General features: G+C 40.4%; 1 protein-coding gene across 9 annotated transcripts in view; it reads left to right on the top strand.

Annotated features, from left to right (window-relative positions):
* RBMS3 (RNA binding motif single stranded interacting protein 3) overlaps nt 1-18,717 on the top strand; it is a 718,223-nt gene that overhangs the window by 442,173 nt on the left and 257,333 nt on the right. For all 9 annotated transcript variants that reach the window (XM_065830560.2, XM_071804926.1, XM_071804927.1 and 6 more), the window contains one exon: nt 10,025-10,116. In XM_065830560.2, the coding sequence (XP_065686632.1) occupies nt 10,025-10,116 (92 nt within the window). The remainder of the gene's footprint in view (nt 1-10,024; nt 10,117-18,717) is intronic.

The raw sequence follows: 18,717 nt of genomic DNA, 5'->3' as shown, positions 1-18,717 counted from the left end.
AAGATGCTTTCTGTTTTCTTGTCAAAACAGACTGAAATGAAAATTATTTTTAATAAAGTACAGTAATCACAGTGTGATCACCAAGTGCATCTTCTCATGTCAGGTTGTTTCTTCCTACTCATGAGTATTTGCAGTTACTTAATGTTATGATTGCTGATTAATCCAGTATTTGGAGGAAGAGAATAGAATATTTCATTCCCAACAAAGAGGACTGGATGATACAGAACATTCTTCTTTGCCTCCTAGAGTACTGTTGTTGTTTAAACCTAATGCTGGAAGACTTGACTGCTGATGGACTTAATTTCCCCCTCCAGGATTTTGTTGCTGACAGCAGGGCTCCCATTGATACTCTGTTTCGTCCCTGTCTGGCCATAAGTGCCTGCTGGAGTGCCATGCCAGGTGCCAGACTTGAAAGGTGCATGACAATATTAGCATTCATTTCTATCTAGTTCATGGGAGTACTGGAGCTAGTCTCACAGCTTTCTAGCTTATATGCTCTTTTGGTGAACAGCTGGTGGATAACTTGCTCAGCTTTGGGTAAACTGAGGTCCAGAATTTACAGGAGAAAATAATCTACAGAGAGCTTTTGGAAATAATGGCTGAATGATTCTTTTTTCTCTAAACTGTTTCTGTACACCAGGTTTTTAACTCAAGTCGCTCAGCTCTAAAATAAGTGATGGACAAATCTCAAGAGATTTGGTTTCATATCTTACCCAAACATTACCCAAGCTAAGTAAAGCTCTGGAGTCTGCATAACTGAGCATGAAACCTCAGAAGAACAGACTTTCTCATGAGAGTGTCAGTGTTCCCTGCTGGCTGGAAATACCGAGAAAAGAGTCTTTCTTGTGGTATTTTGGAACTTCAGCATCTGGAGGTTGCTGTAATCAGAGAGAAAAGTGAATATGAAAAATAATTGTTGAAAAAGTGAACTCTTTTTCAGTTTGGAGTGCGAAGTTCCTTTCAAGTTTTTAAGTGAAGCTATTAATTAATATTGTAACTCTGTATCTGAAAGCAGATCTTAATCTAAAACTGCGAGTTCTGGCTATTTTGTTCTGGGTATTGCAAAATACTATCACTTGTGAGTCACTGAATGTTTCTTCAGTCAGGGGAAGAAACTGCTATTGTATCCTTCACTCTCTCTTATGTAAATATGTAACTAAGCTCTGCTCTTGGAGTACTTTTTTTGGGAGAACATTTTGCTTTCTGCAATCAGTGCTTCAAGTGTGAAATTTAGCTCAGCTGCAGAGCCACAATGAATGTCTCATGCTAAACAAGTCTAGTAAAAATGATCTTAATGAATGTATTCTATAACTAATACACCGATAAGAAACGTTATGGTGCTGAATAACTGTAATATATAACTGTAAGTTGGTTTATATGGGAATTTTACACATGAGCTATCCCTATATTTAAAAATGGAGTTAATCTGAATTTTGGATTTTGACAGTGAATCCATGGGACTTGAAGAGAGAGTAACTTCAAAAGTTAAAGATGGAAAAGTGTGTTTATCTCTTGTCCTTCTGCCACTGCAAGATTTACAATATGTTCTCTTCTTTATTCAGTCCATATTCAGTAACTTGAGCAATGAGTTTTCCATCATTGGCTTTATATGATTAATCCATGTTCACGCCGTTAGCAGAAAACCAGGAAATTTTTCTCAACTTCCCTCTCGGTTTATTTTCATCAACATTTTCCTTCTTTGACAGGTCCTCACGAACTCTCACTATTTATGCTGGTCATGTGCTGTAATTTGGTTGCCCATAGGTACTCACCCACACCCAGATTGACTTTTATGACCCCAAACAAAAGGCTTATTGTTAGGCCTAATCAAATAGAGTTCTGCAAAATGTGGATTTTTATGGTTGCATTTGTGCTCTTTCCAGAATTTTTCCCAGTTTACCAGTCTTTGTGGTTCTGAATTGCCAGGAATGCAAAGTAAATGTTGAAAGACGGTAGTGAAGTGCAATGTCATTTTCTTGATAGGTGTATTTGCTAAATTTGTACTGCTCACCCCTCGCCCACTTGCTGTTGTTATTGCTACCATATTTCACTGAGAGCTTTTGTCAGTTTTGAGGTCTGCTTCTGTTCTTTCAGAGCATGTTTTTGGAAGGATTACCTTCCAGAAAAATACATAGGCATATGCATATACATATACATATAGTTATTTATTTTTTGTGTAAGTACTTCTTTCTCACATACCAAAATTCTATAGATTTCTTTGTAGTCTTACTTTTACTTATTGGAGGTTGCAAAAATGTTTTAATTTAGTGACATTTTCGAATGCAAGAACAGATCATCACCGGTTCCATACTTTGGTTTTGCATGTAAATATTATCATTAATTGGTTCTGCAATTAATAATAACCTGCATTCATATACATTCTGTTTACATCAAAGTAATTGAGTGTTCAAATTAAGAATGTGTTTGCAAACAGATGTCTAAAAATTATGTTTTAGTTACCTATAGTACTTTTTCCCTCTGGTTCTGTTGTTATAAAGAGGATTGAAATAATGCAAGAGGCAAAAGAAATCACTGCAAGAACATAATCAAAGTGACAGTTTTGTGCCGTATTTCCATATCAAGCTAAAGCAAACAAAAGAAATCATCTGTATATGCATACTAAACAATGTAGGTGTGTCTCTAGGGAGTGATCTGAAATGAAGGAACTATCTTTTCTTTCTTGCATTTAAGACTCTGCATTTCCAATTATTTTTTCTACCTATATATTAGCTGCTTTAATTAAAAGGTGATGATTCACCACGTTCTAGCCACTGAAAACATTTTTACAAAGTAAAGGTTTAAATATAGGAATAAGATAGATTATTTACTATTACTCTGAGCATTTGGAGCTGTAGGAATATTTTAGCACAATTTGAACAATGGAAGAAAAAGCTGTTTTCAGTAATTTTGTGTTTAAGGGTGATTCAACTTCTTTGCTTGATAACTCTAATTTTCCAAGGCTTATAAGACTTTAATTTGATTCTTTATCTGAGCATAAAACAATGTCTGAAAATGGCATAGTAAATTACTGGGTAATCACTTTTTTGTGGACTACCTGATAGCCAGAATGAATACTGCCTTTTAAGAGACACTCTAAATAAGCACTGAGCGAAAGTGAATTTTACAACTCAAATTGACTTAGGTTTGTGTGAATTCCAAGTGGTTTCGTCTGAGCGTGAAGGAGAAACTTTTCACCAATTATTATGTATTTACCTAACTGTGTATATATATTGCTATTTGTGTAAAAACTTCATGCTGGTGTCTTTGAATGTATGCATATATGTATACAGATATGTATGAAGATGACATCATAAAGTTTAAAAAAATGTGGTAAATATATGTTATTTCACAGTTCCTCAGTTCAACAAGTAATTTTGACTGCTGCCTCTTCCCTAGGCTGATATTCCTCTTCCTCATCACAATCCCCTTTGGGAGTGATTTTCAGTTTCTAATCCCTAAGCAATGTTAACAAAAACATTAATGAAAAAAAGCAAGTGCTCTCTTAAAATGACTCTGTCCTCCTTTATGTCAGACAGCCCCTACACCTCTTGATGTCCCAACAGGTATGATATGCTCAGTCTTGTGTGTTCTGGATTTCAGATCTGGTGCATTGAATTCTGGATGGCCAGAAACAAGGAGTGGGAACTTCCCTACATTAGGAAGACAATGTATCCCCCTGGGAAGCAGAGTTCCAAGTGGTTTGGTACATCACACCTAGAAAAACAGGTTTAGGCACAACAGAATTGTTGTAATTACACAAGAGCAAATTTGGGTTTATCTTTAAAAAGAAAATTCTCCACTATTGTGTAATTTTATGCAAAATTCACACAAATTTTATGTTGCCAAAAAAAAAAAAAGAAAAAAATTGTTCCAAAGTCACGTTCTCCAAGGTGGGAAAATGGCAGATCTGGAGTCCCTCAAATTCCTCCGTCAGCCGCTGAGTACAGAGGGACCTGCGGAGCAAAGGTTGTGTGGGACAGCTGTCAGTCAGCATCACCCATCTGTCAGGCTGGAGGATGTGTTCTCCCATCAATGCAAAGAGGTCAACTTAGGGAAACCAAGCAGTGAAACTTTTCATTAAGTGAGTCTGTTGACATGAATGGAACCAGAAAAGCTCCTCAGTAAGTGTGAGCTCCCCATCAGTATATTTAGGTACTTTTATTTTTTTTTTTTTTTTTCAATAACAAGATTAGTTACTTGGGCACATCACTGGAATTTAGATACAGACTCCATGCCAGTCTCCTGGCTGGGTGCATCAGCTGTCTTGTCTCCTGTCTGTGTGTGGCAGGGGGAGTTGGAAAATGCAGAGTGCTGGTTGACTTGAATCCGAATAATTTAAAGCAGCACCTGGTCACAGGCCAGCCGTGGAGCTTGGCCCTGTGGCAGGGTGAAGCTGAATGTTCACGGGCCCCAGCTTGTCCTCCCTCATGCATTATGTCTTCTCCTATCCCAGCCCCCAACAGAGGTTGCTGCCTTTGCAGAGCTCCAGCTTAGCAGCATGCCAAGGCGCTCCTTCTCCCACTCCTTGTTTTTTATTTTCTTCTATTATATTTTCACCTGGGTCATCAGAACAGAGCTGGGGTGGGTGCGGAGCTGTGTCTGGCTGTGTGGTTGCCCCTTCCCATCCCTGTGTGGTTGTGGGGCCGTGGCGAGGCGGTTCAGGGGCAGCACTAGCAGGAAGGACGGAGTCACAGTGAGGGCGTGGGGACATGCGGTCAGGGCAGGACACCGGGCAGAGCTGGGCTGGTGCAGCTGCAGATTAGCGCAGCAGCCGTGACAGCTCCCTTTCCGATGGTGTCAGCAATGACGTCTGCTGACGGAGAGTCTTCTGTGTGATAAAGGGTCGTGGTGTGCTGGCTGCCAGTGCTGGTTGGGGGACCGAGCTTCCAGAGCACCCTGAAGTCTCTTTTCCCAGTCACTTCCAGTAACTAATGCTGCTTCCAGCAACAAATACCACTTCCAGCAGTGACAGAGGAGCTGCCTCAGTTCTCCAAAAAGGCAGCCAGGCCCTCGCTCCTGTCACTTCACGAATGGAACTCCCCAGAGGAGGACTGTGAAGCCTTTGCTGTGTGCCCCTGCTCCAGCACTTTGCAATAATTGAGGGAACCACAAGTGGCAAGCAGTCCCTTAAATTATTTGGCATTACCTGATCAGTCAGGGCAATTCAGAGTTTGATGTCTAAGAGCTCTACACACCTGCAATTACTTAAATCCACAAAATTGCACCCATAGGTATTTGCAGGCACAAAAATGTTGGCATAAAATTAGAGGCCGTTTCCTAAAACCTATGCCTAAATTTTGATGATGTACTATATGAGGGGTTGTTATTTTGAAATGGATTTGTGGAAAGCAATTGAAAATCTCCAGGCATCCCATCTGTGTTTAAAGTAACAACAATAACAAAACTTTAAATTAGCATAGGAGATTTAAGACATTTCAGGAAAACATTGATTAAATCTGCCAATGAAATGAATGTGTTTGGCGAGTGACCTAATTAGTGTGTACTTGGTTCTTTTTCACTGCACTGCTTACCACTAATTGCTGTTCTACTGGTCTTCTCCTGACAAGTAAGAAAAAACAAGGATGAGGGATTTGTTGAGGAAATAGTGACATTCAGTTTTAATTCATTTGAACCTGCTGCCAAGCTTAATTATGGAACTGAGAAACTGAGACCGGGAGGCCCCCAGCCGTTTAGGTTATAGGAAACCAAGATGTTTAGTGTCTGCCAGTGTATTTGGGTAGCACTTATTACAGCTAGCTATAAACTTGTGCTTGCTGATGCTTAGCTGTTTTCTTCCCACTACAGGTACGAAAACACTGGTTTTATTCCTTAAACTTCATTATTTAGCTCTAACGGTGTCAGGCCAGAACAAAATTACAGGCATTTTATTTCTTAGAGGAAAGGTTTAAAAATTAATCTCGATAGTCTTGTATTGGGGTTTTGTGTGTGTGTGTCTGCATGTACAAACTAGTAACATGTCATTTTACAAAAAAAACTCAGGATCCTGGATTAAATGTTGTAGCATTGGAGTGCCAAAACCACCCTCAGGGTAGGCGCGCTTGAGTTGGGGGGCTCGCGTTAGTGATAAATTCAATTCTCATCCCTCAAAGCAACAGGGAATAACGCAGCTTTCCCTGTTTGTGTTTGGATCTCTGAAAGGAAAAGGGCAGGGTGCTTTGTGGAAAAAAAAAGGGGAAATAGTTTTGGTTTTGGTTTCCTGTGGTAGTAATGGATTCTTGTGAGCAGTCTGAAGGTCCTGCGTTAGAATCCAAGTGCATTTTTCGTGATGTTCTGCACAAAAGCTGGGGAGGGGGTAGAAGTATAATCCATTGACCAGAATGTTTACAAGGCAGTGCATGCACGAAAAATAAGAAGGGGGAAAAAAAAAACTGTGGAATTTGAGGCTAGCAGAGGGTGGGGCTGCTGGGGCTTGCACTTGTTTTTAAGAGAGGAAAAAGAAATGTAGACGTTTTCTTAGAGCAGCAGCATCTAATTGGCAGACCCTGGTCTTGAATCCCTCCAGAGGGACGCTTCCAGCCAGCCTGCTGCCTTTTCACAGGAGGAGCCAGGGAAAAGGAATATTTGGGTAGGGATGGTGCTGGAGCAGCCAAACCCACCCGTGCTGCCCCTGCCCTGGGCAGCCACAGCAGCCACGGACTGAGCGGGAGGGAAGGACTGTGGGCACGGGGAGCTTGGCGATTCATTTGTGCTATGGGAAGAGCTAGAGGGGATGTCCCAAGACAAGCTTCTGTGGGGACTAAACTTGACCTATCCTGAAAAATATGTAAACCAAACAAACAAAAAAGAAAAGCCAAGCAAAAAAAGCCGCTGCTAGTTTGTTAATGTCCGAAACCCAAAAGATGAAGTGAGATTATAAACAAGGGAAATATGTTAGTGTGGGTCACCAACATATGCTATAAACATCTGCATGGAAAAAAACGTAAACTGTACAAAAAGGCAGCATGCCTGGTTTTCTGTTATATAGCATTGCAGGGTTCTTGTAAGGATACTTGAATGCTGAAACAGCCTGGGAACTTGGCTTCCCTCGCAGCAGATTGATGTTCTTTGGATGGGTTTTTAGCCATGGAGTGATTTTGTCCTGATGTTCTGTGTGTGGTGGAGAGATGTATTGGGAGGGGGGAAGGCCAGAAAAAGATACTTGGAATGAAAATGAACTTGAGGGAAAGAAAAGGAGCAGCTTTGCAGTGAGGCTGGGAGTAGTAATACTGGAATGCATAATGGGCAGCTAAAGATGAAAGGTTTTTTTTGTTTCAAGACTCTCACTGGATCTCTGCTGTGGATGTATAGCCACTTGAGCCCATTGAATAAATCCTTAGAAGATATCAATGGCATTAAATTTTATGGAATTATGTTAATCTTCAATAATTCACTATGTTAGATATACTTGATTTCTATAGTACTACAGCAGATACTCTTGCATGTTCTGGTTTATTTTTACTAGCAATGCTGACTTAGATGTGAATACTTAACATGCCATCTAGAAAGTCATATTAAATAATTTCCCTTCTATTACTGCATACATCAGTCCTGCACTGTACACTGATGGTAAATATCAAAAATCTAACTCTATTAGCTGTTTTAAATGCCACTATTAAAATTATTTTTGCACTTTCACTTCCTGTTTTTTGGGCATGAAAATGGTGAGAAACAAAAAGAAACTTAATCTCCTAAGATGACCACCTTGCTATCCTAAAAAATAATGATTTACTCTGTGTTTGATCCAAAGCATCCCGTGACTTCCCAAGGCGTTTCAGGTTTCCCCACTTGGCAGCTCTGTCTTCTTGTCAGCATCTCTCATCTAGCAAGATGGAAGCTGCATCTGATTGTATCTTGTCGTTCCTCCCAGGAGCTGCTCTCCCAAAGGGCAAAGGCACTGGAGAAATCCAGGGAGGACTCTTGCTCTCTCATAGCATGTTTTTTGTTTCAAAGCAGTATCAGCCTCACTGCTGCCCTGCAGTGAAGAGAGAGCTTGGATAACACTGTAAAGCAAGTTGTGATGTAAAACAAGCTGATTTAAAAATGGAGTGCTTAGTAGCAATAAAAAGGGAAAATCCAAAGGGGAAATCTGAGCAGGTAAAACACCCCTCGCCTCCCCAAGCTGACCAAACTCCAGTGCACTTCTTCATGGTCACATTCATTAGATCTGCTGTTGCAGTGTAGTTATTCTAGGCTTTCCCTCAATTTGTAGTAATGCCCTACCAAAAAAAAATCACCCAAACCCAAAAATAAATAAGAAGAAAAGGTTCAGATTTTGACTTTGTTATCAAAACAGTGCTTTTCATACTCTTTAGGGAAGTTAGCAGTTTCTTTAACCATTTTGGTTGTTTCTTTTTTTTCTGATATCTTTTTCATTTTCTTAAAACTTTGCGAATGCGATTTAAACTAAGAAAAAAAGTCCGTGTGCACAAAATTCTTTCATCATTGGACTAACCTCTGCATCAAGTAATGCATATACACCAGAATAAAAATAAAGAGGTGTTTATAACTTGTGGGGCAAGGGGATCACAGGCAATCACTCTTATACCCAGATTTGATGCAGAGAGGAAGGCCATGAGGCCTCCCAGGAGCAGGAAAAAGGGCTGGCAAAAGAAACAAAAATGGATGTGGCAGGAAAGCATATCCGTGGTTGCCTCCCGTATGATGTGTATTGACCTAGTAAATGGAGATGTCTGCAAAGGAGCTGCTATGCTATAAATATGCTTGTGCTAATATTATTAAAGCTTTCAGGCAGTTCAGTTTCGTCCGTGCAGCTTCCCGAGGAGATGCCAAAGAGGTGGCCCCTTGGCCACAACTTGTCCAAGCAGCATGTGCCTACCTGCACTGTAATTCCTTAATAAGATATAGGCTGGGGTTTTCAGAGGATTCTCTGGATAGATTGTGAAATATATGCAGCTGCCTAAATAGGTGCTTGGCAAGATTTTAGAATCTTTCTAGCTCTGTTGAAACCTTTATGAGCAAGGCATTTGAATGCTGTTGAAGATCAAAGGTAGCTCAGTGCTGTGTAAAGTCCCTTTCTTGTCCTCTTTGCTGTCCTTTGTATCTTTAGGAAAATAAAAATACTTCCAGAGTTGTTGATATCCAGTAGAGGTTTAACAGCACTGGTCTTGCTTGAACATACCAGTCATGTGGGTTAAAGGAAGAAAAAATGGAGAGTGGAGAAGATAGGAAGTGACTGTCTGATTAATAATCTAAACTAATGCAAATACCGGGAGTAGGAAAGCCACTTAAAAGCAGATAATTATCCCTTGCCAATCCCTGAGATCTAACCTCACTAAGCTGCTGTTCAGATGATACCCTGAAGCAGTTCCCGGTAGGGACCTGGCCCTTGTTCCAGCAGAGAGGACAGTGAGATGAAAGGGATGTGGTTTAACCAGGCTGTGACTGTGTTATCTTACCATCTTCTCGAGCTCTCTGGCAGTCACTTGGAGAGCACAGGTTGCAATTTCTCCCTTAATTGCTCCCACCTGCTGAAAGCCTGTTGCTCCCTGCCCCTACACAGATGGCCCCAGCCTGCTGCAGAGACCCACTACTCCTCTTCTGAAGCCTCATCCTCATATGAGTTTGAGGGAAAGGGTGTTGTTTTTCTCATGAAACCAGCACTTGAAAGCTGTAGCTTTGTATCCCAGGGAGGGCTGTACTTCTGCCTCGTCTTATGGAAGAGATGGGACAGGACTCCAGAGCACCAGAGCCCCAGGAGAATGTGTCCTCCTGCTGCCAGGGACCTTTTGTCTGTTGAAACTGGTGAAAGTGTTGTCTTCTCTCCCCCTCTGCTGCAAATCTTCCTGCATTTTGAAGCTTCGGGTCATGGCATTTCCTTAAACCTCACTAGTTTCAGGAGGAAAGGTGTGAGAAACAGAGGTATGGTGGCTGGTGGTGATGGCAGCGCTACTGGAAAACTTTGAGAGAATGGAAAGGGTTTCCTTCTTTATGAAAATAAAATCTTTATCTGGGCACATACACATGGATAGTAATGAAAATGTCTGTTTATCTGTTTATGTTTCAGGTTACGGTTTTGTAGATTTTGACAGTCCGGCAGCAGCACAGAAAGCGGTAGCATCTCTCAAAGCAAATGGCGTGCAGGCGCAGATGGCAAAGGTAAGAGCAACCTTTTTATTACAGGATTATTTGAGGTCCTCAGTTAAATTTCTAAGAGTTTGTTTTATTCCTGTTTTTCTTAAGGTTGTGGATTGCTTATTCTAATATTTCTTTTGTCCTTTGGCTCCAGCAACTCGTTCACCTTATGGTTTGCCTGTGTTCTCGAGAGCCGTGTCTCATGCGATGGGTTCTGCTCTGGTACTCTCTCTCTGCCCCTCTCTCTGAAGAGGTTTGTAAGATGGAGAACTCTGGAGTGGTAGAGTGGTTGGATTTGCCTTTATGCTGCCTGCAGTGTGAAAGAGCAGCCTTTGCTTTAGAGTTGTCTTCATTTGGTTATTTTGCTTTGGAATGGTTATTCTTTTCTGATGAGCCTGGTGGGCTTGTCTGAAGGAGTGATTGACTGAACATAAGGAAAGTCTGTTTGATCTGCCTCGGTTTGGCTTCTCCTGCATTTTTATTTTTGAGAATGTAAAGGGAAATGTAGCAGGTTGCTGAAAGAATAGTTGCTGGAGGTTGTCTGGAGGTGACCGGCGTCTGTTGTTCAGAGAGGCTGCGGGTGCCATGCTGCACGTCTCATAGCAAGTGCAATGAGCTCGGATAACTGCAGTTCTGGATTTGTCCTTTGTCCCCAAGCAAAGGGGCTGACAGGGAGACAGGGGTTATGGTAAATGACCGTCACGTGCTCCAGCTGTTGCCTTTCTGAAGGCATAATCATGTGTCTTTGGGCTCTAGACTGTGTCAGCCAGCAAAAATAGCTGCTGCTTTGTCCTTTCAAAATGCCCTAGTATCACAAAAAGCCCTGAATATTGCCTTATTTAGTCTCTGCAAAAACGAATCCAGCCTGGAATCTCATACAGTAAAAATATTTAAAGGAATGCAGATGATTTAAACCTGTGTCTTTCAGCAATATCATAGTAAAAACTTTAAGAAAAAGAAAACCCTTGATGGTAAACGAGGTTCTTTTGCTGAATTACTCTCACTGTGCCTTAAAGTAACGGGATGTGATCCGTGTATTTCTGTTTAATAGTGCCCCACAATGCAAGCTGTGCTGTTTTATTGGCTCTTAGTTTTTATTGACATGTGGCGATAAAAAAATATTTGCTTCAAATGGGTAAAAGATGGTAAGCTGAAGAATGTGATCACCTACTAAGGACTGTGCTGTTGTATTTCTCAGATACACTGCATCTCCATGCTAAAATATATGCAATTTGATGCATTAGTCAAGCTGCGAAAAAGAAACCAAAGGCAGGAGATTTGTTTTGTCCTACTGGTTGATCTCAAATAACCATTTCTAGAGAGGAGTGAGTCTCTAACTACATGAATTGGTAAAGTTGTAGATTTAAAATTAGAGATTTAAAGCTAGGATTGAAATATAAATGTATGTTGGGTATTCTCATGATTCAGAACAATGAACAATTTCAGCACTTGCCTGCATGAAAATACCAAAACAGGAGGTGACTTAAACTGCTGTGTTTTGGATCGTCCAGTTGTTTGAGGGCTAAAAGCGAAGTCTGATGCTTTCAGAGTGGGAAGGGCTGTACCAGCCACTGAGATTTGTTTTCTAGGGGATCTGTGGTGGGAGTATTTCTTTTACCCTGCATGATTTTGAGGCGCCTGGTGTGTACAGGTTTGTTTGCATAAGGCTGACTGTATTTTTATTATTTAGCCACGGTGCCTGGAATTCCAGACAGGTTCTTTTTAATGCGTTTGATAGTTCAAGATAAATACACAACTGACTTTTCCTATCTCTGAAAAAAATCAAAGTATTTAAAAAAAACGGGAATTCAAAGGAAATTGAGACGACTCTACATAAAGTACCTCACATTGCTGAGAAGGCAGGAGCCTGGGAAAGAAAATCTGTCTGGAGAAACATGTTAGTTCTTGCACATGGTGGAAGCCAAGTTGCATAACAGGACTGAAAGACAACATTACCTGCCAGTGTCTGAATTAACAGTGGGGGCTCAGAAGAGGTTTGAAGAAAGAGGTAGAAGAAGAACATAGCTTCTACTTCTGGAAACTTATCCAGAGCAGTTTTGTTTCAAGAATTGCATTAATTACCAGGGAATGTGGCTATCAAATGAAATAAAAGTGTGTGAAGAAATTCCCTAAACTTTTTTACATGCCATACCTTTAAAAAAACAACAGTTAGTGTCCTACATCTTGTATTCTGTATTACAAAGCAGAGAAACTGCCATGGGTAGATGCCCAGGAAAACCCTGTAACCTGTGTTCAGCAAGTGTCAAAAATCTCAGTCCAGTCATGGATGCTTTTAAATAAAGGTGAAAGAGGCATTTGCCATCTTTTGTTATATGCTGGCATTCTCCAGTAGTGAAAGAAAGTGTGCTGAAGTCTTAGTATAGTCTGTGATGTTTTCCTGGAGAGAAATCTTGCTCGGAAAGAGTTGTTCTTTCTCAGTTTTAACACAATATAATTTTTCTCACAGAAATCCAGGAGTCGTCTTTGAAAAACAACAAGCAGAACTGAACCCCCACCCATGTTGGCTAGCAGAAGTATCTCATGGATACTTGAGTAAAATTTATTCATTTTATCAATGCTTAATACAGCCACCTCCCTCATTTTTATAGCATTTGGACACCTTTTTGGCTGATTTTGTTTCGGAGTGCTGCCTCTGGAAGAAGGTTAAAATCTGGTGGATCAATGCTCCAAGTCCCATCACAGTTGGAAAACTTGTTCTGTCAAGGCTACTATACCCCATAACCCTAAGTAGGGAAAAAACATCGTTAAGCATGTTTGAATCTCTCTCTCTTTTTTTTTTTTTTTTTGTTTCCCCCTCTTTGCTCTTGGATGCTGTTCAGTGAAGTAGTCAGGAGAGATTTTGGCGGAGGGAGAGGAACAGCAGAATTATGTCTGAAGTGATAGTGGTGGCAGCTGAGAGATGAGCTCTAATGGGCCCATGGATAGCTGCCCACTTGGTAGGACAAGGACCCTCAGAGCCTCCCACCCAGGTGAGGTCTGTGTGAGGCTCTTATACTCATGTGTGTTGTCACTTTGGTTCATCAGCATTTCCCTCACACAAGTACCCAAAGCAGAAGTTTTCACTGCTGCCGCTGTCCCGTGTCCAATGAAGTTCATTTAAGTTGTCTGTCATTTTCAAAAGTGCTTATTAACCAGTTCATTTTTTGGGAAGAATTAATGTTGTGGAGTTGCTGAGTGACAGTTTCTCAGCTGGCCTGGCTTGATTTACTATGTGCTTCCCACTCACCTTTGGAAATAGCTCAGATGTGCATGTTTGTTTGTGTGTTTGTAGTGCCTGCTCCTCCAGGCTCAGAGGGTCCAGGTGTTTTTTTGGTTTTGTTTTCCAGCTAAAACCAGCAAAACGACACAACTAATATGCCACTGGATAACCTCACAGGAGTTATTGATTTGTCTCTTTGTGCTACGGACTGCATAAACATGACATAGAAAAGACAATGCTTATGTGCGTGGTTTATATATCAGTTTGGGTTTTTCCATCTGCTCCTTTCCTGCGTTTTCTAGAAAAACATTATAGACAGAACATGGAAAATTAATAAGGAGAATCTTAGTAATATGGGAGTTGGCTTAGACAAGTAGGCAAGGAAGCTAGTACACATGAAAAACATATCAGTGTTCTAATAAAATCTGTACCCACATCTATTCTTGGGATTTACTATAGTCCTTCACGCAGAATTACATATTCATGAGGACACTTTTTAATCTGTTTTCTATGTAAGCTTTTAATGATGCTGAGGAGTCTAAACTACCTGAAGAATCAATAGAAATCTGTTGTGGAAATAAATTTAAGGGTCTAAACTTGTGTCAGCCTGAAACTGGTGGACTGTACAATCAGTTTGTATCTTCACAGACATTTTGGGGTCCTCTCTACCATCTTTTATTTCCATTTTCTAGTCTCCTGTAAGGTGGAAAAAAGTGGAGGTTCAAGCAAAGATGGGTACTTGCAGAGAGTATGTAACAGCTTCTTTAGTACCTAGCAGCCCATCGAGAGTGTTGAAACAAACACATTCACTAAGGAAATGTTTTCAATCCTGCTGATATTCCAGGGCATTCATAAGGATTAAAAAATGTATTTGATGATACGTGTCTTCTGTGCGTTTTCCTTTTGTATGTATATGCATTTAGACATCCTCAGCACCTGTGTGAGAAATGTGGACATAGACAACTGCCAATGCTAATTAAATACTACTTCTAAGTCCAAGGAACATTTCTTGACTACTCTGCTGCAGTAATTTCCATGCAGAGGGTATGCTGGAGATGCTGATCCTGAAAAAGGACCGTGCCAACAGGCTCTGATGTGTTTTGCTTGACAAGGGAATTACAGAATGGGATTTTGCTTCTTGTGCGATAATTTGCTCATCTTTCCATCATGCAGTAGCATAAATACAGGGAGTAACCATCACCTACGTGAAACATTAAAGGGAGCTGTTTGCCACAGAAGAGAGCCAAGCATAAGAGCTTCCAAAGAGGAGCAGAGAGTCAGTTGCTCTGTAGTTAAATAGACAGGTTTTCACCAAGGATAAGGTTAATCCAACAGAAGAATCTTATTTATCTTCAAGGCTTTTGCATACGTTTCAGGAACTGCTTTGAGTCAGCTGACCAAATAAGTCTATTCTACCTGTTCATTTTTCAGCTTCATTTTCTCTCTTTTTTTAAAAATTACTTCATCTTTTTTTCCTCTGTCATACACCAATACTCTAATGGGCTGTTCCTTAAAATTGAAACTGCAGAGAACAGAAAGTCTTCAGTGAAATCCCTTCTTCCTAATTTTTTTTAATCTAGGTTTTTCATGGAAAATTTTTTCATGGAAAATTTTCTCTGTGTTTTGAAGTTTAAAAAATAATGAACATATTTAATAAAAATGGACTATACACTGAATATCTGATACACTGAACCCCACAAGTGGTTTCTTAATTTGTCTGCAAATTTTAGCTAACAAAACTTGGGGATACTGGATGTTTGCATTTTTGGACAATATTAATGGATAACAGCCTTATTGACAGACTTAACTTGCCTTTTGATACCAAAACAGGATGCTAGGATTTTTTAGAGTTGAATATTGAAATTGTGGGGCTTCGTTTTAATCCCATTCTTGATCCTTCCCCCAGCAAACTGTTCTCTCAAGTCAAATATTGGTATTGGCTCTATACAAGATTTTGTTCTTTTGCTGCTAGAGCAGTAGCTGGTGACTCTGGAAACCCAGCATGCTCAGAAATGTAGGAGAAGCTGCGAACTGGGCTGTGCTGATGCTGGCCACCTTCCACGTTGTTTCGGAATGAATTGCCCAGCCAGGCGTGGGCTGCTGCTCCACCACTTGTCAGAGACGTTTGGCACAACTGAGCGTGTGTGTGCAGAACACTCTGCTGTGAATACTCCTCTTATCTTCCTAAAATGTGAACTATTTCTCCCTGGGTTTATGCACGATACGTACCGACTGACTGATACCGATCTGAATTGATAACAGTCTTGAATTAAATGACAGTGAAAAACTATAGCTTGGAGGGAGTAAAAGGTGGCTTGGTTTAGATTTGGAAATTACAGGTGCCAGCGCCTCTCTCCTCTGATTTCTTTTGCTTAGTCAACCATGCAAAAGGAGTCCTGCAAAAGCAACGACCACAAGCCCCAAGTTTCATATAGTGCTACTTATCAAAGCCTTGCCCTCCTCATCCTCTCTCACCTGATTGTCTGTGTTGTTACTTTGCCTAAACTATCTTTCACTCTTGTAATGGGGAATCATAGCTTCGCAGCTGGAGCTGACGCTTAAGTGCACGTTTGGTAAATACAGGATATTTTTCCATTCCTTACAGGATAATGAGTGATAAAGTAAAAACATTGAAGGGATGCTGAATTTTGTTTCAGATTTCATCACAGAATTCCTTAAAAAGATATGCCTTTCAAACCCTGCAAGTTTGTGTGGGGTTTTTTTGTGTGTGTGGTTTTTTTTTTGTTTTTTTTCTGTGTGTGTCTGTGTGTTCTTGTTGTTGTTGGGTTTTTTTTGTTCTCCATATGAGACGTTGTCTAAATTCAGGATTCAAATCGCAGATGTGCTATAGCAAAGTGCTAACTTTAAATTTCAGAAAATCTGCAGTAGCAGATGACTGTGTCTAATGAGCTTCCTAGACAATCAAGATTAAAGCAGTGAGCAGCTTTGTGAAAACAGTGATGGATTGGGGTGATAGCGAAGATACATGACATTAATGGAAAGACTTCATAGTCTCATCTAGCCTGGAAAATTTCATGCTTCTTTCTGAGAGCTATATCGTCACCAGTGTGAAATGAGTTTATGATCCTGTTCCTGCTTTTAGATGCACATTCACAAGCCAACATAGAATGCATTAGTTGAAGCCATTCTTGAAAGAACATCAAGTAATCTCGGGGATATTAAAATCCAGGTGTCCTTTCACTCGTGAGTGCATTGCTCCTAGAGACATGTAGGTCAGTATGAAAGGGGGTTTGCATCGGCAGTGCTTGTATCACACCTGCCAAATTTATACACAAAAATTGCTTTGGAGGTTTTCAGAAGTGCTTAACTTAGCATAATTCTACTCTCTAGAAGTGAACGGGACCTTACTGTTGATTAATTGAGGGGAATTAGGTCAGTGCTGTGTTCATTTCTTCCCAAAATCTTAGCTCAGCACCTTTCTCAACCACTAAGTTAGCCTAGAAAATCTTTCAGCACACACAATCATGTTTATTCTCTAGCTGTCACCTCAAGTAGACCTTGCCGTGTTATTTTACTTCCCTTTTCAAGGACTCCTTTAGTTTCTAGATTGACTTGATTTTTTTTCATGCTGTAACTTCATCTAAGATTAAAAGTCCTCTGTCTTTGAAAATTGCAATGTAATATACTATAATTATTCAGTAAATATACCCACCTCCATGCGACTAATGCCCTGCACCACAGAACAGATGCAGATAAGTGAAAGAAGTAGCCAATTTTTAAGCTGGAGAATAGTGGAATTACTGGGTTCTTTTCGGGTTATGAACTTCAGCCAAACAAGAATTGGCCTTTTTTCATAAATACACATTGTTCTTGACTTTCCTCTGACTTGGAACACATTTGAATTGGTAATAATACAGCTGAAATCCACAGAGCTTTGGCAATTTAAGCCAGAGAGAAGAATGGGGCTCCCTATCTTTAGCACTCACGTAGCTATACATCTTGGAAGCTCTTACGCGCTCATTGCAAACCCTTTATGTTTCCAGAACAGGAAATCTGAGTCCTGCAAATGAGTTAAACACTGGAGTCAGATTCATTCTCTTTTCCCTCCATACTCAGGAAACTCCAAACGTCCCATGGAGGCGTTATCCGACCACAACTATGCAGCTTGGGAATCTGCAGCTCAGACTGAGAGAAACTATGTTCTAAATTCAGTAAGCTCATCTTTACTCACCAGGAAAAACCCAGTGCTCTCTGAAATGATCAAAAACTTGTGGTTTTAGAAAATATTACTGTGGCAGAAAATGGACATAGCCTTTCTTTCGGTGGCATATCATTTAATCATGTTCTTCTGTAGCTCAGCATGAGAACGATGCTTTTGTAAGGTGAGAAACAAAAAGTATCGTGGTACCTAGCGTGCTTCCTTGGGAGGAGGAGGAGGTGATTCACATGACCACCAGTGGGAGGACGTTTGCATGCTTTTTGGGGAACCACTTAGTCTGGACTAAGACACAGATTCAACAAAGTGATGCAGTTTGTGTGAAAATCAGGTCACTTCCAGATTATGTTGTGAGATTTGGAAAGCAGGTGTGCAAACTTCAGTAGCGTTTCTCTTGAGTTGATGTGAGTGTCTGTGTAACAGCTCATCATCCTGGAAATACACAGGTGCATATTCTGCCAGCAAACACAAATTTACTAGTAATACGCATAGATATTCCCTGTGCAAATATGCATCCCCCTCTGAATAGCTAAATGTTACTGTATTAGTGAATATTCTGCTTGTTATTTCCTTATTAATGAATGTCTCTCATTCAACCAACGTGTCTGAGTGGTTTGGCTGTAATCTAAATAAATTTAGTTTTAGATGCAATTTTGTTCACTAATGAATGATAATTTTTGTCACTGGAAAAAACCCTCTATTTTCCTGTTGTATAAAATTATCAGATTAGGCTCTTCTCATGATACATGCAACAAACTGAGTCATGATGGCAGCTTGCTGAATTTTTTAGTTGTTGGACTTTCCTTTTATATATTTCTGCTCAGAAAGGGGAGGTTATAATGATATGAAGGGTTGAATTTTCTTTACAATCATGTTAGACTAACTTTGATGTCATGAAAATAAATGTATGCAATGTAAGAATGTAAAACTGGCTGTATCGAGCCAGAACAAAGATGCCCCTGACATCAGGTTCTCTTTCTGATAGTGCGTTATAGCACTTGCCAACAGAGGAGCACAAGAACCAGGCAAACATCTGAGGATACTTCCCTAGAGTACTCTGCTGGTCTCCAGCAATTTGCAGTTTGGGGTTTCCTGAGCTTATATTGAATAACCTTCTGTAGAACCACCTCCCCACCCCCAAATAAAGAATTTATCCTGCCTTTGTTACCTTTAACATTTTGGCAGCACAACATCCATTTTCAGTGTAGCTATATGTTCTTTGAAGTCC

This window comes from Patagioenas fasciata, chromosome 2 (genome assembly GCF_037038585.1).
Source record: "Patagioenas fasciata isolate bPatFas1 chromosome 2, bPatFas1.hap1, whole genome shotgun sequence".
In the NCBI taxonomy this organism is placed as follows: Eukaryota; Metazoa; Chordata; class Aves; order Columbiformes; family Columbidae; genus Patagioenas; species Patagioenas fasciata.
The sequence above is the reverse complement of the archived record's forward strand: the minus strand, read 5'-3'. Positions and strand labels throughout refer to the sequence as shown.